This window comes from Gracilinanus agilis, chromosome 2, assembly GCF_016433145.1.
Source record: "Gracilinanus agilis isolate LMUSP501 chromosome 2, AgileGrace, whole genome shotgun sequence".
NCBI classification, from domain to species: Eukaryota; Metazoa; Chordata; class Mammalia; order Didelphimorphia; family Didelphidae; genus Gracilinanus; species Gracilinanus agilis.
In genome coordinates, this window is record NC_058131.1 from 277409739 (window position 1) to 277433239 (window position 23501).

At 40.6% G+C, this 23501-nt stretch overlaps 1 protein-coding gene across 1 annotated transcript in view; it reads left to right on the forward strand.

The window, feature by feature from the left end:
- The window catches only part of SARDH (sarcosine dehydrogenase), a 142485-nt gene that overhangs the window by 82963 nt on the left and 36021 nt on the right, over positions 1-23501 (forward strand). Inside the window, exon 16 of the mRNA XM_044663950.1 lies at positions 3673-3766. Within this exon, the coding sequence (XP_044519885.1) occupies positions 3673-3766 (94 nt within the window). The remainder of the gene's footprint in view (positions 1-3672; positions 3767-23501) is intronic.

The window sequence follows — 23501 nt, forward strand, 5'->3', positions numbered from 1 at the left end:
TAAAGGCTGGGCAGTGGGAGTTAGTTAAGTGACTTGCTCAATGTCAAACAGTTAGGAAGTATCTGAGGATAGATTTGAATCCAGGACTTCCCATCTCTAGGCCTGGATCTCAAGTCATTGAGCCATCTACCTGTCCCCATTCTATAGATTTTAATTCTGTAATACTGGAGATAGAGATGGGACAAAATTATAGGAGGCTGGCCTAAGTAATCTTTAGGAGATACTTTTTGGACCAGATACCTGATGATCAGTTTGTTTCCATATGACCTTCCTCTTTCTCAGAAAATATGAGCATGGCATAAATAAATGCATACATGAATAAACAAATTAATCTCTGCTCACCAAAGGAAGGGTCTAGATAGTTGGGGTTTTGCAGTCAATGACTCTCGCTACTCTGAAGACAGTCTCCTTATCTTTACTTTTTATCATTTCTGTGGTTGAATTGGAAGATAGAAGGGAAGCCTAGAAAATCAAATATAGGAACAGGTAAGTGGCTTAATGGATAGAGATCCAGGCCTGGAGATAGGAGGTACTAGGTTCAACTGTGACCTCAGACCCTTTCTAGCTATGTGATCCTGGGCAAGTCACTTAACCCTGATTGCTCAGCCCTTACTGCTCTTCTTCCTTCGAACTGATACTTGATTAATTCTGAAAGTAATGATTCTAAGATAGAAGATAAAGGTTTAGAAAAAGAAGAAAGAAAATTGAATATAAATCTCAGAATAATAGTAATTTCATTCTCTTAGTAAAACTCATATGAAGTTAGAGAAGGAATACTGATTAAGTGACAGGAAAAAAGTCCAACTCAATCATTGGCAAGACATCTTGAGGATTTGATGAGAATGTTCGAGAGTTTAAGACCTTAACTTCCATCCCCACTACTTACTACCTATCTGACCTTGCAAACCATTTAAATTTTCTGGGTCTTAGTTTTCTCCTTTAAAAAATAAGGGAAGTTGAAGTAGATAGCATCTAGAGTTCCTTCCATCTCAAAATGTATTTTCTGTGGGGTAATATAGGGATTTGAAAATTCTAAGGCATGGGTATAGTTCCCAAGGCATATTATGAAGTCCTTTGTTAGAATAATATGTAATCAAGTGAACAAGTCTTTGAAAAAGAACTAGAATAAATAAATTCTAGAAACTCAAGAACAAACATGAAATATAAAAGTAAGACTTCCACTTAGTGGATGAAGAATTGGGTTTGAAATAAAGAAAACCTAGGTCACATACCCATTTTGATCTTCTCTTGGTAAATGGTTTAAGATATTGGTTATATCTAGTTTCTGCCAGTCTGTTTTCCAGTTTTCCCAACAATTTTCATCAAATAGTGAATTCTTATCCCCCAAACTTCTATCTTTACTTTTGCCAAACACAAGGTTAGTATAATCTTTTACAACTATTTCTTATATGCCTATTCTTCTCCACCAATCTACTTTTCTGTTTCTTAGTCAGTATCAGATAGTTTTGATAAATTATTGCTTTATGATATAGTTAAAAATCCAGTACTGTTAGACTTCCTTTCTTTACATTTTTTATTAATTTCTTTGATATTCTTGACTTTTTGTTTTTCCAAATGAACTTTGTTATTTTTCTAGCTCAATTGAATAATTTTTGAGAAATCTAATTGGAATGGCATTGAATAAGTAGATGAAGGTATAGAGGATTTCCATTTTAATTATATTGGCTCTGTCCACACATGAATAATTCTTATTTCTCTGATTATTTAAATCTAACTTTATTTGTATAAAAAGTGTTTTATAATTATGTTCATGTGGCTTCTGGGTTATGTGGGAGCAGAAACACTCTCAGATATTTTATTCTTATCTATGGTTATTTTAAATGGGTTATCTCTTACTATCTCTTCTTACAGAACATTATTGGTGGTATATAGAAATGCTAGTGATTTATGTGGGTTTATTTAATGCCCTGCTACTTTGCTAAAATTATTGATAATTCCAACTAATTTTTAGTGGAAACTCTTGGATTTTCTATATATAATCATATTATCTGTGAAAGGAAATAGCTTTTTGAATCCTTCAATTTCTTTTTCTTCTCTTATTGCTATTTTAGCATTTCTAATATGATATTAAATAATGTTGATGATAAAGGGCATCCTTGTTTCTCTCCTGGTCTTAAAGGGAAGGCTTCCAACTTATCCCCATTACAGACAATGTTTGCTGATGGTTTTAAGTATATACTTATTATTATTCTAAGGAAAAATCCAATTATATCCATATTTTCAAAGGTTTTTTAAATAGGAATGAGTGTCATATTTTGTCAAAAGCTTTTTCTGCATCTATTGATATAATCATATGATTTTTATTATTCTTTGTTGATGTAATCAATTACACGAATAGTTTTCCTTATATTAAACCATCCTGGTATAATCCCGTTTGGTCATAATATATAATCTTTGTGATATATTGTTGTTACATCTTGGCCAAAATTTAATTAGAATTTTTTTTAAACCCTTACCCCTCCATCTTAGAATTAATACTGCGTATTGGTTCTAAGGCAGAAGAGTAGTAAGGACTAGGCAATAGGGATTAAGTGACTTTCCCAGGGTCTCATAGCTAGGAAGTGTCTGAGGTCAGACTTGAACCTAGGACCTCCCATCTCTAGACCTAGCTCTCAATCTACTGAGCCACCTAGCTGCTCCCTTTAATTAAAATTTTTGCATCTGTATTCATTAATGAACTAGCCTATAATTTCTTTTTCTGTTTTTGCTCTTCCTGGTTTAGGTAGTACCAGGTTTGTTTGTAAAAGGAATTTGGCGGGATTCCTTTTTTACCAATTGTTCTAAATAATTTATGTAATATCGAAATTAGATGGTCTTTAAATGTTTGGTAAAATTCATTTGTGAATCCATCTGGTCTTAATGGTTTTTTCTTAAGAAGTTCACTTATGGTCTGTTCAATTTCTTTTTCTAAAATAGGTCTATTTAGAAATTCTTTTTCTTCCTCTATTAGTCTAGGCAATTTATATTTTTGCAAGTATTCTTCCATTTCACTTAAATTGTTTGTTGGCGTAAAATCGGGCAAAATAACTTCTAATAATTGCTTTGATTTTATCTTCATTAGTGGTAATTCACACTTTCCATTTTTGATGCTAAGAAAATTAAACTTGAGTTCTAGTCCTAGTTCTCTCCTTAATTTGCTAGCGTGATCTTTGGCTTTACTTTTCTCATCTATAAAATAAGAAAGTTAAATTAGCTGATCTCTAATGTTGCTTCTAGGCCCGATATTCTATAGCAGTGGTTCCCAAACTTTTTTGGCCTACAGCCCCCTTTCCAGAAAAAAAAAATATTATTTAGCCCCCAGGAAATTAATTTTTTTTATTTTAATAGCAATTAATAGGAAAGATAAATGCACCTGTGGCTATCACCGCTTCCCTGGATTGCTGCAGCACCCACCAGGGGGCAGTGGCGCCCACTTTGGGAATCACTGCTCTATACTCTAAAGTCCTTTCCATATCTGATGGTCTTTCCTAAGAGCTTGTCTAGCACTAATGCTTTATATTAGTACATAAATATTTATTAACTGATTTATAAGCTATAGTCTCTTCTGGTTCAAACATCCTGTATCCCAATGTCCCTTCCAATCTTAACATTTCTTGATTCTTCCGTCACTCTTAGTATACACACTAAGATTGGAGTTTTTGTTCCTTTCAGCCGGGCAGTTCTTCAGGAGGTGCTTGAGACAGACTTGAGTAACGAGGCCTTCCCTTTTTCCACTCACAAGCTGGTGAAAGCTGCTGGCCACCTGGTATGTACCAAATGTGCTCTTTTCCTCTTCTTTCACTACACAGCTGACCTCTTGCACACCCATATACGTAGCAGACATTCAACAAATCCTTTTTTCATTGTCTGGTGGGCACATATTAGTTTCTCTGATTGTTTCTGTAGAAGGTGCCAAGAGCATGGCCCTGTGGGATGGGATGGACAAGTTTCAATGGGCAAAGAGGGGTACACTACCAGCTGTCATGGCAGAAACAAACCATGCATCTAGGGAATGTTGTGATGGTACTGGAATGGAAACAACAGGAAAAATATTGCCTTTTTTATATCGAAACAGACCATTTTTTCTTTATTTCTTTCATTAATTTTTCCTTGTATGTTCCATTTGTGTCTTCTATCACAGCATGAGGAATAGGGAAATATGTATTGCATGATATACTGGTATTATCTATACTAGTATAACCTATTGCTCTCTCAAGGAGAGAGGTAGAGCATCTGGATCACAAAATGTCAGAAAACAATCATTGATAATTAAAATCTTGCTGTTTTGTCTGGAAAATGGCCTTTTCTCTAAGCCACCATTCTGGGGGATTGGGAGCCCTTGTTGGTAGAGAAAGGTTGGAGGAGGTGGGGAAAGGAAATGTGAGAAATCTCCTTATTCCCAAAAAAAGAGAGCCTTCACCCTAATGTGCAGCTGAAGGCCAGACAGTAGAGTGGAAAGAACGCTGCAATCGAGTCAGGAGACCAGCGTTGTGGGATAGTGGAAAGAGATTTTTAAAAAATCTTACTTTTGATCTTAGTATCAATTCTAAGACAGAAGAGCAGTGAGGGCTAGGCAACTGAGGTGAAATAACTTACCCAGGGTCATACATTTAGGAAGTATCTGAGGCCAAATTTGAACCAGTATCTCCTGACTCCAGGCCTGGTTCTCTATCCACTGTGCCCTCTTGGAATCTGAGGACCTCAGTTCAAATTCTTTCTCCATCATTAGCTGGTTGCTAATGTCTGTCTTTTGGAAAACCATTATACCCCTCCAGGCTTTGATTTCCTCATTTGTAAAATGAGGAGGCTGGATTAGATGGCCTCTGGGGTCCAGTTTTACATCTATGACCCTATGATGCCTTCTCAGGGTATGAGCTTGAGCAAAGGAGACTCCATCTCTTTAGGCCTCCTTTGCTCAGCCCTAACATAGATATAATATCCTCCCTCACCTCGGCCCCCTGGCTTTCTCCAAGACTCAGCTGAAATCCCACCTCCATCAAAAGGCCTTTCCTGGTCCCCTATGCTGCTAGCGCCTTCCCTTCTGAGATTACCTCCCATTTATACTATCTATTGCTTGTATATATACTGTTCTTGTTGTTCAGCTGTGTCTGACTCTTCATGTCCCCATTTGGGGTTTTCTTGGCAAAGATACTGGAGTGGTTTGCCATTTCCTTCTCCAGCTCATTTTCCAAATGAGGAAACTGAGGCAGGCAAGGTTAAGTGACTTGCTCAGGGTCATTCAGCTAGTAAGTGTCTGAGGCTGGATTTGAAATCAAGTCTTCCTGACTGGAGGTCTGGTACTCTCTCCACTGCACGACCACCTAGCTCCACGCAGTTGTTTGCACATTAGAATGTGAGCTTGCTGAGAGCAGAGACTGTAGTCTTGTGTGTTTGGTGTTTCCTCTCTTTGTACCCCTAGTCCTTAGCCCAAGGCCTGACATAGCTACCACTTAATGATCTCGCGATGCCTCCCCGTGTGTGACCTTGATTAAAGTATTCAATCTTTGCACAGCTCTCCCGTCAATACAATATCCTTCTTCAGTTCATTGACAGTCTGACTACCTCACAGATGGGTAGTGAGAATCAAATAGATTAGTGGCCGCAAAAACTTTTTTGAAAGCAGAAAACAGTAAAGAGTAGGAAATGTCTGAAGCTAGACAGAGCCTCAGACCAGAAATCCATACCATGTTTTATTCCAAATGGCTTTTCTTTTTTAAAAAGGGCTGTAAATCCCCTCCTGAGTCAGACTGACTTTGTATGTGTTGTGCCTGATATCAGGCCTGTGGGTAGCTGGGTTATGGTTTTCTCTCAAGCTGGTTTCTGCTCTTTGAGGAAAGAACTCAGTTTTGGAAACTTCTCCACTGACCTCTCTCCTCAAGAAAATCTCCATTTGGGTCCTAGAAGAGCTCCCCACCCCCACCCCCCAGCCCCACAGAGACAGACAGACAGACAGACAGACAGACAGACAGACAGACAGACACACACACACACACACACACACACACACGTGCTGTGTCAGGACAGGACTCCTGAGGCTTTGCATTTTCCAGATCGCCAGAATGAGTCTTTATTTGGCAAGTTTGGGATCAGGCGAGCTAGGCTGTTTGAGGGACTGATTTTTTTTTAAACCCTTACTTTCTGTCTTAGTATCAACTCTAAGACAGAAGGGCAAGGGCTAGGTAAAGGGGATCAAGTGACTCTCCTAGGGCCACACAGTTAGGAAGTATCTGAAGCCAGATTTGGACCCAGGTCCTCCTAACTCCAGGCCTGTTACTCTATCCACTCTGCTACCTCACTGGCACTGAACGTTTGCATGATCTTAAGCAAGTCTCATTCATTCTCTTAGCCTCAGTGTCTTCATCCACAAAGAGGAGCTAAGTATCTGACAAAGACCCACCTCTCAAAAATATATAGAGAATTGAGTCAAATTTATAAGGCTACAAAACATCAAAAATTGCCCAATCAAAAAATGGTCAAGGAAAGTGAACAGGTAGTTCTCAGAGGAAGACATTAAAACCATCTATGGTCACATGAAAAAATGCTCCAAATCACTATTGATTAGAGAAGTACAAATTAAAACAACTCTTGAGATACCACCTCACCCATACCAGATTTACTAACATGTCCAAAAAGGAAAATGACACATGCTGGAGGGGATGTGAGAAAATTGGGACACTAATACAGTGTTGGTAGAATTGTGAACTGATGAGACCATTCTGAAGAGTAAGATGGAACCAGACTCTGATATTTCGAAATATATTTTGAAAGTCATGATGTGGAAGGGATGTCTATATAGAGAAAAGGGCCCAGGCCAGAACCTTGGGATTATAAAGTAGGGTGTGATAATAGTGATAATCGACTAAGAAGCTCAAGGGCTCTTTGAGACTGAGAGGAAGAAAAGTGCTGGACTGGTATGAAATAGTGTGATTACCCCAAGGCAAGAGCAAAGTTAAAACACTGTCTTTGAACAGTGATGGCCAAGCAAATCATCCCCTAGGGAACCATGCCACTGTATGTAGGTCATATTCCTGCTGGTTCTCTCATTGCTCAGGAAAAGATTCTCAGACCAAATTCACCTCTGGGTGAAGGGGTCCCTCCTTGTTGAGGAAGGAGCTATCTGTGTAGGCAAGAACCAAATCAGGCTCTTGGTGATTTTCCTTCAATGACCAAAACTCCCAGTAAAAATGTTTATATTGCATAATAGGCCTGAGGACAGACACTAGGTTTTAGTTCTAGGTTTTTCCCTAATAGGCTGTGTGCCTTAAGAAAGACCACTTCATGTCTCTGTTTCTGTTGTCTCATTACCAAAAGGGGATTGCAATACTTCACAGGTGTGCTAGATGGCTTATGTAAGGTCATAGAGAAGAAAGTACTTTGAAAAGCTTAAAAAACACTTTTCTTAATGTCTCTACATACAGACATAGATGGGAATGGGAAGATCATCTCTACCTCCTACTCCAACAGAAAGTCGAAGAAGAAACCTAACCAGAAAAAATCTCTGTGTGCTGAGTAGAACAGAAGAGAGAGCCCTCTAGGGCAGTCACTCATTTTAAGGTCTGCTGACCAATCAAATTACCTAAAAATTATTTCATAGAGCTAGAAAAAAATAATAAAATTAATCTGGAATTACTAAAGGTCAAGAATATTAAGGGAATCAATGAGAAAAAATGTGAAGGAAAATGGCCTAGCAGTACCAGATCCCAAACTATATTATAAAGCAGTGCCTTCAAAACAACCTGATACCGACTAAAAACAGAGTGGTGGACCAGTGGAATAGATTAGTTTCACAATACACAGTAGAAAATGATCATAGTAATCTAGTGTTTGATGAGCCCAAAGACCCAAGTTTCTAGGATAAAAACTCACTTTATTTTTCAATTTTTTTTTAAATTCTTACCTTCTATCTTAGAATCAACTCTGTCTCTTGGTTTCAAGGCAGAAACATAGTAAGGGCTAGACAATGGGGGTTAAGTGAACCCAGAACCTCCCATCTCTAGGCCTGGCTCTCAATCCACTGAGCCACTTTAGCTAGCCACCTAGCACACCTGTGAATTAGGTAGGACAAGTATTGCAATCCCCTTTTGATAAAGGAGAAAACAGAAACAGAGACGTAAGGTGCTCTTTCTTAAGTCACACAACCTATTAGGGATAAACCTAGAACTAGAACCTAGACTCTGTCCCCAAGCCTATTATGCAACATTGGATAATGTACTGTCAGAACAGTAACTGGGCTATATCCCAGTGAGCCACCCAGCCCCCAAGAACCAACTTTATAAGATCTACTAAGTGGGCCACTCATTGGTCAGTGGTCAGTCCTCTTTGATGTTAGCCCCCCTCTCCTTGCCACTGTCATGGGAATCCAGAAAATGTTTGGTCATTTCAAAGCGCCGAGCCTATGTCTCAAGAAGTGGATCGGGAGCTTAGCTCAGATCCCTCCCTCCTTGATGGAGTATCCTCTAGCCAGGGCAAATTGGGAGGAGAGGTGAGGGGGAAGTGGAGTGGGGAAGGCTGCTGATTAACCCCATTCTCCATGTATGCTTCAATTCTTTTTTTTTTTTTTTTAACTCTTACCTTCCATCTTGGAGTCAATACTGTGTATTGGCTCCAAGGCAGAAGAGTGGTAAGGGTAGGCAATGGGGGTTAAGTGACTTGCCCAGGGTCACACAGCTGGGAAGTATCTGAGGTCAGATTTGAACCCAGGACCTCCCATCTCTAGGCCTGGCTCTCCATCCCCTGAGCCACCCCGCTGCCCCCTCTTGAACCCACACAGATACACACTCATACCTCAACCTCCTTGGTCCAGCTTAGACCTGTTTCACCACCATCCCTCATCCCAGGGTCTCTTCCCCTCTCTCCCTAATTACAAATTCAGTTTGCAGGCATGTTTTCTGTCTTGCTCAGGGAGACAAAAATTGTTAGTTATGGTTCCAATCTGCATTTATAGATGAAAATAAGAAATATGTATTTGGAGGTAGGGGACGAGTCTATATAAATGGCTGAAGGAGTGGGCGGCAGAATGCAGGTTGAACCAGCCTACCGATGCTCCCTGGTGTGTTCACAGGTGTGTTACAGATTGGGAAACATTGGTTTGGCGCCCAGAGCCCAGTGTGGGAAGACTTGGCCTCAAGTTTCGGCCCTGAGGTTTTTGGAGGAAGGGGGTCTGTATCAGTGTAATAAATAAACAATGTGGAGAGAAGCAGAGAGAGAATAGCTGCTTTCTTTTCCTTGGAGTCCAAGAATTCTTTCAGAATTCCACTCTCCCCTTTGTTCCCTGGAGGCAGGGTTTGGGGGCTAAGGGTGTTGTTGTCTGAGTCTTAGTTATTTCCTGCCTCCTTGGTGCATTCAAGGGCACCTCCCAGAGCAGATAAGCTCAGCCTTCCCTGGGGGGGATCACCCTAAAACCACAACCCCTTCCCTGAACCAGAGCCACATTCCAGCCTCCTATTCAGGGGCAAGTCAACTTTCTGGCCCCGGCTAAGGGATAGACTCGGCTCTGTCTGGGATGGTGGTTGTCCCTGTTTTCCTCTAACCTTGGGGGAGAGATGTAGGACAGACAGACACAGAGAAACACGCAGAGAGACACAGAGACAGACCAAAAGATAGACAGACAGGCCCAGAGAGACAAAGTCCAGGACAGAGACACCCACAGAGACAGACAGACAGACAGAACCAAGTGTGAGGCGAGTCAAGGGTCCTCCTCAACACCTCCCTGTCTGACAAAAACAGAACCCCCCCCATAAAAACTCATTTTATTCTCATAGATGGCAGCTGCTTGTGTTGCTCTCAGACGCCCCTGATACAGCTGCCTCCCCACCCTACCAAGAACTCTTTCTGCCCCCTCATTTCAGCCCACACCATCGACGCCTGCTGGCTGACTCCCTGGGCCTGGCAGACAGAACTGTGTGCGTGGCCTAGGTCTGTGGCCCAGCCCCTTCACCTGCAGTGAGGCCGCAGTGGGAGCTGGGGACCCGGGCCAGTTCTCAGGGCTGAGTGGGACCTTGGGAGTAGGACCAAGATGAATCTGTCTCGTTAGCAAGCTGCCTGTCTGAATGCAGCAGGGTCCTCTGTGAGCACACGTGCAGTTTGCTCTCATCCCAAAAAGATTTCTCCTCCATAGACAAGCTTTGCCTTTTTGTTCAGTAGCATTTTTACAGTTACCTAAAGAGGTTGAGTCAGGGGGCTTATAATGACCCATAAGCAGTATGCCTTTGAAAGAAACCTGGTACCCCCAAAACCAAGATTTCAAAAGTGATGAATTCTTCACTTAACAAAAGGATTTTTAGCATGGGTCAGTGGAAAGAACCCGGGGCCTGGCAGTTAGGAGACTAGAGTTTTGATCCTGGCTCTAACACTAATTTTCTGTGTAATTTGGAGTTATTTAGCCACAATGGGCCTCAGTTTCCTCATCTGTAAAATGAAAGAAAGGGAGGAAATAAACATTTATTAAAAGCCTACACTGTGCTGAGCTCTTCAAATATCATCTCATTTGATCTTCATAGTAACTCTGAGAGGCAGGTGCTAGTATTATCACCATTTTACAGTTGAGGAAACGGAGGCAGCTAGCCATTATGGTGACTTGCCCAGGGTCTCACAGCTATTAAGTGAACTCAAAACTTCCCAACTCTAAGCCCAGCACTCCATCTTCTGCATCACTTATCTGCTTCTAGGGGAAGCTGACCGAATGGGATCTGAGGGTCCAGCCACCTCTAAATCTGATTCTACAATCTCTGGGCTTCTCTGAAACTTGGGTTCCTCAAGTATAAAATTGAATCACCCAACTGCACTCAAGGAAGCATGTCAAAAACCAACATTAATAAATTAAATAATAAATACAATAAAATAAATACAGAAAGATTTGCTTTAGGAGGGGAAGGGAAGAAAGGTTGTTCTCTCCCCTTGGTTCATAGCGGAACCAGGCAGATTAAAACCAGGCCACTGACGATAACTCACCAACTTGACACTGGCAGCCTTTCTGGTATGAGAGCGATTAAGTGTTAAATACAGACTGTCATGTTCTCTTGAAGATGGACTTGTTTGGGTTGGGAAAAACCAGGTGGCGTGTTTGATCAGCGAGTGAGTTGACAATCACAGACCCGTCTGTCTGGCAGCAGATTGTGGGGAAGCTGGTGAGGTCCAGCAGGGGAACATACTGTGCTTTGAAGGCTCAATTTGTGGATTTGTGGAGCTGCCTGACACCTAACCTACTCAGGCTTTGAGGGACTCCCAGCCAGTGCCTATTTGCCTTTCTCATGAGGAGTCCTAGAGACAGGAGCCCCAAAAGTCAAACAGAGACTCTTGGAACATGAGAGCTGGAAAAGAAAGGACCTCGGCCAATTCCCTCATTTTACAGTGGCAGAAACTGTGGCCCCTGGAGGGGAAGGGACTTGAGCAAGGTTACACAGGGTTAGTGGCTAATATTTTGCAAACCTTGAAATATTATATAAATGCTAGTTCACATTAGTAGGCAAGTTGAATGAGAACCCATTTTTCTACCAATGGTCTTACCACTAGACCTTTGAAACTAATGTAATAAAGTACTTTGCAATTCTTTGAGCACAATATAAATTTAATCTCATTATTATCATTATTAATATATTCTGAGACATGGCAGATAGAACTATCCTCAACAACGCTAAGAATCTCTAGGTTCTAGGACTATCTCTGATACATCCTGGTTGTGGGACCCTGGGCAAGTCATTTAATCTCAGTGAGCCTCAATTTTCTTTTTAGTAAAATAAAAGGTAATATACTAGTCGACAGTGAGGTGGTGTAGTAGGTAGAGCATTCACCTAGGAGTTAGGGAGACTTGAGTTTGAATCCTGCCTCAGATGCTAGTTTGTTGTTTTTTAAGCCCTTAAACTTCTTCTACAGTATCAATTTGAAGACAGGAGAGCAGCAAAGCCTACGTGATTGGGGTTAAATGACTTTCCCAAGGTTGTCACACAGCTAGAAAGTATGTGAGTCCAGATTTGAACCCAGGTCCTCCTGACTCCAGAACTGGCACTCTACCTGCTGTGTTACCTAGCTGCCCCTGAGTCATTTACTCTTTCAATGTCTTAGTTTCTTCATTTGTAAAATGGGGTTAATAATCATACCTAACTCATCAGGTTGTTGTGAGGATCAACTGAGATAACGCATATAGAAGGTATTTTGCAAATTACTATTATTATCATGTAATAAGGGATTAAGAACTGACCACCACACTAGGAGTTCTAGCTTAGCCTCCAGAATTACACATCTCAACATGCCAGTCAGTTCTCAAAACACCTATTATGCTAGCACTCTTTATCTCATGAATAGTAGTATGGTATACCATTTGGAGAGCCGGCCTTGAACTTAGCCAAACTTGGGTTCAAGAGCTGCCAATGACCCATACAGGTTTTGAAACCCTGGATAAGTCACTTGACTTCTTAGTGCTCTAGGGAACTCCTCTAAGACTATAAATTACAAAGAAGGTACTGACCTACATTTGTAGAGGGAGATTTCTCATCTGGGAATTCCATGTACCAAAATATCCCAGATCCTTGGGCAGGTAGGTAGCACAGTGGATAGACCCCCAGGCTTGGACCTGGAAGGACTTGGGTTCAAATTTGACCTCAGACACTTCCTATCTTGATCTAAGCAGACACTTAACCCTGATTACCTAACTTTTCTGCCTCAGAATTCATACTAAAACAGAAAGAAAGGGTTTAAAAAAAATCACAAGTCCTATCATCACTGTTCTTCCCTACCCATTCTCCCCAAAGTCTATTCCTGTAGTAAGACTTAGGGAAATCTATCCTCTTAGAAGAAGGGAAGCAGGGAGCTTGTACAAGGGGATGTTCTGAACCATCCATTTTATTTGCCAGTGGAAACAGAAGAGGCACTAGCCAAAGCCTGGGGTCAGTTGTTAAAGAGTTAAAGGGCCAAATTCAACAAAGCAGGTCATCATGTACTAGGTACTATGCTCAGCACAGTAGACACAAGTATAAAAATGATTCTGTTCCTCCCCTCTGGGAGCTCACAATCCAAAGAGGGTGATAGGAACTTCAGGCTAATATCAACCTAATGGTTGTGGTTTAGGAGACAGACAAAAGAGAAATTAATTTTCTTTTCTTTCCTTCCTTTCCTTCCTTTCCTTTCTTTCCTTTCTTTCCTTCCCTTCCCTTCCCTTCTCTTTTCTTCCTTCCTTCCTTCCTTCCTTCCTTCCTTCCTTCCTTCCTTCCTTCCTTCCTTCCTTCCTTCCCTTCCCTTCCCTTCCCTTCCCTTCCCTTCCCTTCCCTTCCCTTCCCTTCCCTTCCCTTCCCTTCCCTTCCCTTCCCTTCCCTTCCCTTCCATCTTGGAATCAATTTTATATATTGGTTCCAAGGCAGAAGAATGGTGAGGGCTAGGCAACAGGAGTTAAGTGACTTGCCCAATATCACCCAGCTTGAAAGTATCTGAGGTCAGATTTGAACCTAGGACCTCCAATCTCTAGGTCTGGCTCTCAATCCAATGAGTCATCTTACTGTTCCTACTATATATATATATATATACATATATATATGATATATTTTTTTAAAGAAAAAAAAGAAAGATTTTTTTTTTAAAAATCAGTATAATTGATCAACCCATGAAAAAAGTCTGGAAGTATTTGCAATGTCCCACACCTGTGGACCTCCCACTTCTTCTGCTATTGCTTCTTTGGGATCATGCTGTTCTTTGCACTTCTTCAACATTCATTGGTAATTGTCCTGTGACTGTTTTTTCCATTTATTTACATGTTCTTGGCCCTGCTTGCTTCATACTGCCTCATTTCATGTAAGTCTACTTTTCTAACCTTATTTCACCTTACTCCCATTTTTGCTTTCTATATTTTAGCCAAACTGGACAATTAGATGTTCCCCAAATTAATTGGCATTTCCCACCTCTTTGTACTCACACAGAGCATCCTCCTGTGCCTAGAATGGATTCACTCCTTACTCTCTTCTTTCAGATCTTTGGACCCACAGGACTAATTGAAAGTAACCTTCAAGGTTATTCTGTCCCTCTTCAGGAATCCCTATCTACAATGTCCCTGATAATCTAGCCTCTGTCTGAAGATTTTGAATTATAGGAAATCCAACACCTCCCTAGGCAGCTTTTTCCACTCCCAAGCAGTGTTAGTTGTTAAGAAATTATTTCTTCCCATCTCCTTCCATAAATGTCCCCCCTTCTTTTTTTTTTTAAATCCTTACCTTCTGTTTTAGAATCAATATGATGTATTGGTTCCAAGGCAGAAGAATGGTATGGGCTAGGCTGGTGATGGCAAACCTATGACAAGTGTGTCAGCACTGACATGTATAGTCATTTTTGATAACATGAGACCATATGCGGCCACAGAGAAGTATGGGGCCACATGCCAAAGATGAAACATTTGCTGTATTGTAGTGTAGACACTCTGTGCACTATAGATGACAATTCTACCTATATTAATTTTCCTATTTTGGTTTATTAAACACAGCTACATATTATAATTATACATTTTTGTTATTTAAACTATAAATATCGTGAAATTTAGGTTTTTTTCTCAAAGTGACACACCACCCGAGCTATGCTCATTTTTTTGGCGAATTTTGATACAATAATTGCCCAGGTTGCCCATCACTGGGCTAGACAATGGGGGTTAAGTGACTTGCCCAGGGTCACACAGCTAGGAAGTGTCTGAGGTCAAATTTGAACCCAGGACCTCTAGGTCTCTAGGCCTGGCTCTCAATCTACTGAGCCACCTAGCTGCCACCCAGCTGCCACCCATGAATGCCTTTCTTGATTCTCCTAAGCTGTTAGTAAATATAATACCCAGTGGATTAAGAGTTAGGGGGAATCTCAGAGACCATCTAATACAGCTTCCTATTTTCAAATGAGGAAAGTAATACTCCAAAGCGGTCATATGACTTACTTGAGGTCACAGAAGTATTGTTGTTCAGTTGTTTTTTAATGATCACATTTGAGATTTTCTTGGTAAAGATCCTAGAGTGGTTTGCTATTTCCTTCTCCAGCTCATTTTACATGTGAGGAACCTGAGGCAAAGAGGGTGAAGTGACTTGCGTGGGGTCACACAGCTATGAAGTGTCTGGGACTAGATTTGAACTCAGGTTTTCCTAGCCTGACACTCTATTCCCTTCACCACCCAGCTGCCTCACAAAAGTAGTAAGTGGCATAATCAAGGTTTGGAACCAAGGTCGTCAGATATCAAATCCAGCACTCTTTCCTTTGTCCCATGATCGAGTACATTGTCTGATCTGTCTCTTGTCCCTTTTCATTCCTTATCTTGTATTATACTCTTCTCTTTTTGTTATGTTCTAACTCTCCCCAATACACATCCCTAGTAAGATGCTTCTAATCAAGGATTGATTTACTTCTGGATTTAATGGCTTATACCCAGTAGGAGGCACTCAACAGAACTGTGGATCCCTGAGTGACCTTGGGGGAGTCTTTGACCCCATTTTCCTTTTGGTCAAATGGAAAAGAATAACTTATACTTTGCCTGCATCTTAAGAGAGAGATCCCTAGCTAAGAAAGTGTCTTATATAGTAAGAAGCATACAAACAGAAGATGGCATTGTTAATTAAATACCTGAATGCTTCCATTGTGCAGCTAGGTGAGACAGTAGAGGAATCAGGAAGACTCATCATGAATTCAAATTCAGCCTCAGGCACTTACTAACTGTGTGATTCTAGGCAAGTCTCTTAAACCCTGTTGGCCTCAGTTTTCTCATCTGTAAAATGAGCTAGAAAAGGACTTGATAAATCACTCTAGTATCTTTGCCAAGAAAACCCCAAAATGGAGTCACAGAGAGATGGACATGACCAAAATGATGCAACAATAACAAATTCATTGACTCATGTCAGGCCAATTTAGGTTTTCACCTGAGTTCTAAAATTTTATTCTCATCTGGAGGTGTTTCCTCTAGAACTAGAAGTACATTAAAAAAAAATAAGCCCATGGGAACAGAACTCTGAATAATGGGGTCAAAACAAAACAAAGCAGAAAAACAATGAGGATTCCAGAAAGGTGGGAGACTCCCAGGACAGACTATTGTATGTCTGTCATCAGATAAATAATTTTTTTTCTTTGTCATAAATGAATAATTTTGTTGATTTGTCGCGAGGGAGAGTCTGAACCCAAGAGATGAGTGTTGAAATGATCATGATGTCAAAACAAAAGGCTTCATTAAATCTACTTTTGAAAAAGGAGTAGAAAGGAAAATATACTAGTTGTCCTGGACTAATGTGACTATGGGAGTGGATCATGGTGTGTGTGTGTTGCCGAAGCGAGCACAGGGAATGCGTCATGGTAGAGAATAATACATCTGAAGCAGAAAAGACACTCTTGGAAAACTCCGAGACAGACAGACAGAGAGTGGGTTTACTAATAGCAAGCTAAGCTCACTTTTCAGTCACCTAGATTATGAAATGGAATGGCTTCAGCCTATATGTCTTAAAAATAGGCTGGGTGTGTATGTTTAACAAGCCGGGTTTCCCAGACGGGCTGGCCTTAGCCTCTGTCTCTCCTCCCTTCACCTCCTGCCTCCTCTTATTAACATTTACCTAGCCCTCATTCTGTCATGGACACTCTCTGATAGATCTGGCAGAGAGGAAAGTGAGGGACCTCTCTCCAACTGCCGGCAAGAGTTGATAATTAAACTTGTCTGATGAGAAAGTTATAGTCTGAGAGCTGCCTGTGAGCAAGACAGATGCCTTTGCCATCTGATTAAAAAGCCAAAAAGCTTTCAGAAGACGTGTGTTTAATGTAATTAAGAGCTAAGTGGCCAATCCCCCAGCTGTCACTGACGCTCTCACATTCTTGGTGAGTACAGAGTCCTGGAGGGGAGCCCATTGGATGCATATTCCAGTTCTATCTGCCCATCTTCTCCCCAGGCAGACCCTCCCTGTTATCTGGGCATTGCTCAACCACCTAAGCCCAGCTGGTTTGGCTACTGGCCAGGGAGAGCTGAAATGTGGAGAGATGTCCTGTTTTCTTCTCTCTTCTTCCTCTCTGCTGCCTTAGCAAGCAGCTTGGTGAATAAAATGAGAAGTTAAGCTCATGAAGACTTCAAAAGTTTGTTCATTCAATACGCGGTGATTGTGAGTGACATTTAGCGAACAGTTATTTTGGAAGAAGCCCCATAATAGGTTCTGTGGAGCCTATACAAAGAAGGACAGGATATGACCCCTTCCCTCAAAGAGCTCACAGATTGTAATTAGGGTAGATTAAATAAATCTACTAATAACATAGTAATATTCATAGTGGGGCAGCTAGGTGGCACAGTGAAAAGAGAATCAGACTTGGAGTCAGGAAGACCTGAGTTCAAATTCAGTCACAGACATTTACTAGATATGTGACCCTGGTAAAGTCACTTAACCCCTTAATTTCCTCATCTATAAATTCAGCTAGAAAAGAAAATGGCAAACCACTCTAGTATTTCTTCAAGAAAACCCCAAATGGGATTATAAAGAGTCAGACACAACTGAAAATGAATGAATAGCAATGATAATCTTCTTAATATCAAAGATTTAGAATCGGGGGGACCTTAGAGGCCATCTAGTCCAATCCCTTCAGTTTACTGATGAGGAAATGGAAACCCCAAAGTTAAGTGATTAGCCTAAGGCCCCACAGCTTGCAAGTGTCAGGCAGAATTTGAACCCAGTCCTCTGTCATCAAAGTCGACCTCCTCTCTCCACTATATGATACTGCCTTGAAATAGACAAATAAGGCAGGATGGGACAAATGCCATAAAAGAAGTAAAAATGAAATGCTATGAAGGTTTAGAGCAGTTATTCCCAAAGAAGGCGCCACCGCCCCGTGGTGGGTGCTGCAGTGATCCAGGGAGTGGTGATGGCCACAGGTGCATTTATCTTTCCTATTAATTGCTATTAAAATTTTTAAAAAATTGATTTCCAGGGGGCTAAGTAATATTTTTTCTGGAAAGGGGGCAGTAGGCCAAAAAAGTATGGGAACCGCTGGTTTAGAGGATAGGTAGATACAAATGGAAGAAGATATGAAGTAGGACTAGAGAATTTCTATCATTCCTTATAGTTTTTCATCCACTGTCTTATGCCACACTACTAGAGAGGTGTGGTGGTAGTGGTAGTGGTAGTGGTAGTGGTGGTTGTAGTGGTGTGTTTCATTCAACATAGAACAGTGAGAAGGGTCCTGGGTTTGAAGTCAGAGGATATGCATTTTAATTTGGCATTCATGGGGCATCTAGATGGCTCAGTGCATTGATAAAGAGCCAGGCCTGGAGATGGGAGGTCCTCGGCTCAAATCTGGTCTCAGAAATGTCCTAACTATGTAACCCTGGGCAAGTCACTTGATCTCTATTGCTTAGCCCTTGCTGCTCTTCTGCCTTACAACCATACTTAGTAACAATTCTAAGACCTAAAGTAAAGATAAAGGTTTTTTAAAAACCCACAAAATATTAACATTCATTATCTATGTGACTTTGGACAAGTCACCTCCCATCAATGGGTCTTGGCTCCTTCATTTATGCAACAAGGAGGTAGTACTAGATAACCTTGGATAGAAACCCCTTCCAGATATAAATCCTCTGATCTTTTTTTTTTTTTTGAGTATTTGGGAAAGAAATGGCATTTGACCTACACCTTCAAGAATTCTGGGATTTCTGTACTGAAAGGTGCTATTCCAAACAAAAGGGATATCAGGAGCAAAGGCATACATATTTGTGTAAAGCCCTACTAGAATGGAAGGTCCTTGAGAGAAGTACATTTTGTCTTTGCATCCTCAGACACCAACATAGTCTTTACATATCATCTACACTTAAATGTTTGTTATCTTGAATTAAATTGAATTGAAGTGAGAAAGCACGATCCATATAAAGGCAAGAATAAATAACTTAAGCTTGGCTTGAAGCAGAATAGTCTAGGAAACCATTGATGGATAAGTCTGGGACAGATGGGATGGAGCCAAATGGAAGCTAAGAAGTTTGGATTTTATTCACTGGACAGTGAGAAATCAAGGAAGGAGTTTGAGGAGAGGAAGAATATGATTGAGATGTGCTTTAGAAAGATTAATATATGCTACCAGTTCTGTTGAATGCTTAGGGGTTTGGTTTCCCAATCTGTAAAATAAGAGTATGGAAAAATGTCTTTTGGTTCTTCTAGTCCCCCAATTCTAGGGTCTCTCCAAAGTTCTGACATTGTTTGTTCTAGTGCCTTTCTAGTTCTGTTCCCCTGTGACTGTGACTCTAGTTGAAGCCTGGGCTATGCCCTCATTAGATACAAACATGTCAGGTAGGCACAAACATGATTCTAAACTCTAAGTGCTAGTATTGTAGGGATAAGTGATCAGCTTACTTCCTATTTCTTTAAGCATAGCTTCCAGCATATAATAGGCACTCAATAAATATTTGCTGAATTAATGGAAAGATGTAAATGGTATGACTACATCTAGCCCAGAAACTTTGTTTCCATGCTCTGCTTAGAATAGAATTCTCAGGATTATTCATTGTCAACAGAAGATACCATCTCTTTCCTGTATTATAATAAAGTCAAGGGAATGGGCCAAATGGTTTCCACAAGGAATCTTCTACCTTTGGAACTCTAGGCATCCCATTTCCACATTCAGTGATTCTCGGGAAGGGATATTGCCTTTATCACCTTTCTTCTGAGCCTTCTGTGGAGGCAATGGATGATATGGGAAGGTAATTTAGGAGATCAGGGTATCCTTTGGCTATACAACTACTACTACCACTATTAGCTGAGATAGAGACAGACAGACAGACAGACAGACAGTTGGGTAGATAGACAGATGGATAGATAGATAGATAGATAGATAGATAGATAGATAGATAGATAGACAGATAGATAGATGGATAGATAGATAGACAGATACAGACAGACAGACAGACAGTTGGGTAGATAGACAGATGGATGGATAGATAGATAGATAGATAGATAGATAGATAGATAGATAGACAGACAGACAGACAGATACAGACAGACAGACAGTTGGGTAGATAGACAGATGGATAGATAGATAGATGGATAGATAGATAGATAGATAGATAGATAGATAGATAGATAGATACAAACAGACAGACAGACAGACAGATAGATGGATAGATAGATAGATAGATATACACACATGCATATACATACACACAGCTCTAGGCATACAAAATACATTACTAGTATGTGACCTTGGATGAGTTACTCAACTTCTCTTTGCATTTACACAATAAGGGGGTTGGGAATGGATGCTTTCTAAGGTCCTGTTTATCTCTAAAATACTATAATTCTTTGCTGACCTTCTCCAACCCAGACACCCTGAATCTCTAGAGAATTCAATAGAGTAGTGGCTTGCAGATAAAATTCTGTGCTGTCTCAAAAATGTGTTGACAGTACATCCCTCAACACAAGAGACTCAGTGCAGGAGTGGAAGCACAGTGCCAAGAATTTGCAGGAGATCAGTTGGACTTTTACCAACCAGATGTGCAAGATAGATAGATATGTGTGAGTTTTATAGACTGGCTTTGTGTCAAGCATCTGCAATTCAGTCAGCTGGTGCTCAGATAAGAGCAATGCAATTTAGCTCCAAACTCACACCCAAATCTTTTGCTGCTTGGAAGAATTGCCAACAGAGCTTGTTCTCTGCTGGCATTGGAGAAGCTAAGGACACCTCCATGCTACCATGAGATGTTCAAACATGGCTTTATGAAGGTTCATATATGCTTATGCATATCTTCTTACTCATGTCCTGAAAAGTATGTGGTTCAAAAGAGAGTTTGAAAAATGTTAAAGACCCTTTTTTCATTAGATGAAGAGGTGCTGGTACATTTTTAACAATTGGCTTTCTAGTTTTTAAATGGCTGCACAACACACTTTGAAGTTTAATCTGTATTATTTACCTCTTATCCATCCCTTTGTTAGGTCTAGACAATCAACAAAACAATAAATCAAGTGCTGATTTCGTACATTTGTCTCTTTCCAAAGTAGAAATGTTCATACTGATAATTGGCTCTCACAAGCCCCTATGAGCTGGCTCCAGCATATCCCTGAGAAGAGGCCATCATTACATAAGCCTGGTAGTATGTTCAGAAAACCAAGAGACACCCATATGTCTCTCAATCTGCTTGTATGTGTCTGTCGCCCCCTCAAATAGCAAGCAGTGTCTCAGTGAGGCAGTTGAGTGCCCTCTGCACTAAGAGGCCTTCTCAGGGGTTTTATGTTCAGTCCTAAGTGACATAATTTTGGGGGGACATTTAGAGAGCTAAAACATGTCCAGAGGAGGGTGGAGGGCAAAGAGTGTGGTGATTGGAGGCCATGCCATATAAGGTATGGGTTGAAGGAACTGGAGATGACTAGCCTGGAGAAGAGAAGATTTAGGAGGGATATAATAGTAATCTTCAAGTATTTGGATGGTTGTCATTTGGAAGAGGGATTAGACTTGTTCTACATGGCCCCAGAGGGCAGAATTATAAGCAGTAGTAGCAATTCAGGAGACCAACTTAAACTGGATGTCAGAAGAAATTTCCTATCAGAGCTGTCCAAAAATGAAATGGATTGCCCTGAGAAGTAGTGATATGCCCATCACTGGAAGTCTTCAGATGCCCACTTAATTGGGAGGGAAGAGGTGTCAAAGAGAGTATTATTGGTCAGATATGGATTAGGCCATTTGACCTCTGAGATCCTTTGTAACTGAGATTCTGTATGCTTCTTGTCAGGGATTTTTCTGACTCTGTGGTATTATTTCTAAAATTCTTCCCTAAGGTATTTGGATTAGTCATAGACTCACATAATCCTTGAATTCCAAGAGGAAGGGGTTGGGGTGAAGTTTAGCCTCCCCTAGAGGCAGCCGAGCAGCCAGCTGTCCTCTCCGGCAAAATATTTGTGTCTGTGCCAAAAGGAGGACATTTGGCTCATTAAATGCTCTTGCAACATGCCTCCTGTATTGGCTGCTTCTACCCCAGAACCCCCTTTTCCAATATGAAGAATCAAGATATGAATCTCTGGCAATTACTTCAGTAAATACAGTTTTCTTAGCTCCTCCAAACAGTAGAGGCCTCCTTTGGAGAGCAGCATGCAAGCGCCTGCCATCACCAGGAGGAAAACTCATGACAAGTCTGGCTGATAAAGTGTTTTTCTTCTGAAAATTAATTTAAGGTTAAAGGAAATTTAATTTCTTTTCCCGTAGGTGTATGACGCCCTAGCCACAGGAAAGGGGTTATCCTAGCACTGTTATGATTTGATTAGTTTGGAGAAAGGAACGTTTCCCCATCCTGCACATGTTACATAAACAATTACACACCATTCACAGTCTCCTGTGTGAAAGTGTGAAGGGCAGACAAGTTCATACAATGTGTATTTATCAATTGGTTTTAAGCTACTTTCCAAGAAATGTAAGGTAATGAATTCTCTGTCACTGGAGGTGTTAAATAAGAGACTGGATGACCTTTCATCAAGGATCTTGTGAGAGGAATTTATCCTCTGGGCAGACCAAAGTGACAAGGACAATGGCTTCTATTTTTGTTTTTGTTTTTGTTTTGGCAGTGGTCCATCCAGCATAATATATAAATCAACAGATTTACAATAAATATATGTTTTCCAGGGTTAGAACTCTTCACTTTTTTGTTAGTATGGTGAGATCTACTGGGCCCTTTCTCAGGAATATGGTTGTTGTTGTTTTTCAACGTTTATCTTCCATATTAGAAATCAATAATATATATTGGTAGATCAGGTAGTATTTTCCAACAAGGTGGTGGTAGATATGGGCTTCTAAATCCAATCCCTGAGCTTTTGGCACTACGGAAGGCCTTTAGTGATTATAAAAGTTAAGGGCAGAGGAGCGGGACCTTCAGATAGTTCTATATTAAGGAAGCCTCCTCAAACAAACATTATCCCAGATTTGAAGTCCCATTCTCTCAGGAGTAGGGATATAGAAAAGGAGAATAAATGCTAGGGGAGGAGCCTTAGTGTAATGGTGTTTTCCATGTTTTCCTTCTTCCTGGGCACTCAGAGGTGGAAAACAGAATACATTTTAAAATATTTTTGCAATGATCAGTGTTTATTATCAGTCCTAGTGGAATTGACATTTTGGGATCCTAACACCTATGTCCCCAGTATGCCAAATGAGGCTGCTAAAGTGGCCCTTGAGGAATCAAAAGCAGAGAAAATAGCTGGACCTGCCAAGTATATGATAAGGGTATCTGTGGTGAAGTTGGCATAGTTCTGAAAAGATTGAAGGATCATTTTACAAAATTTCCCAGGATAGGAAAGAAACCAAAAGAATGTAAAAAATCACAGACAAGATTATTGCCTAAGAAAAGATGATCAAAGAGAACATCATTAATTACTCATAGACCTCTTCAATTGTCTTTATACAATTTTTATGAGAATTATCTACATGTATTAAGGATATCCTGGATGAAAATATGAGAAGGGAACAAGTAGGCTTTCCTAAGTGAGTCTCCATTACAGATTCTATCTTTATGGTCACACAATCATTTAAAAGGTTCTCCACTGGGGAAGGATACCATGTAGATT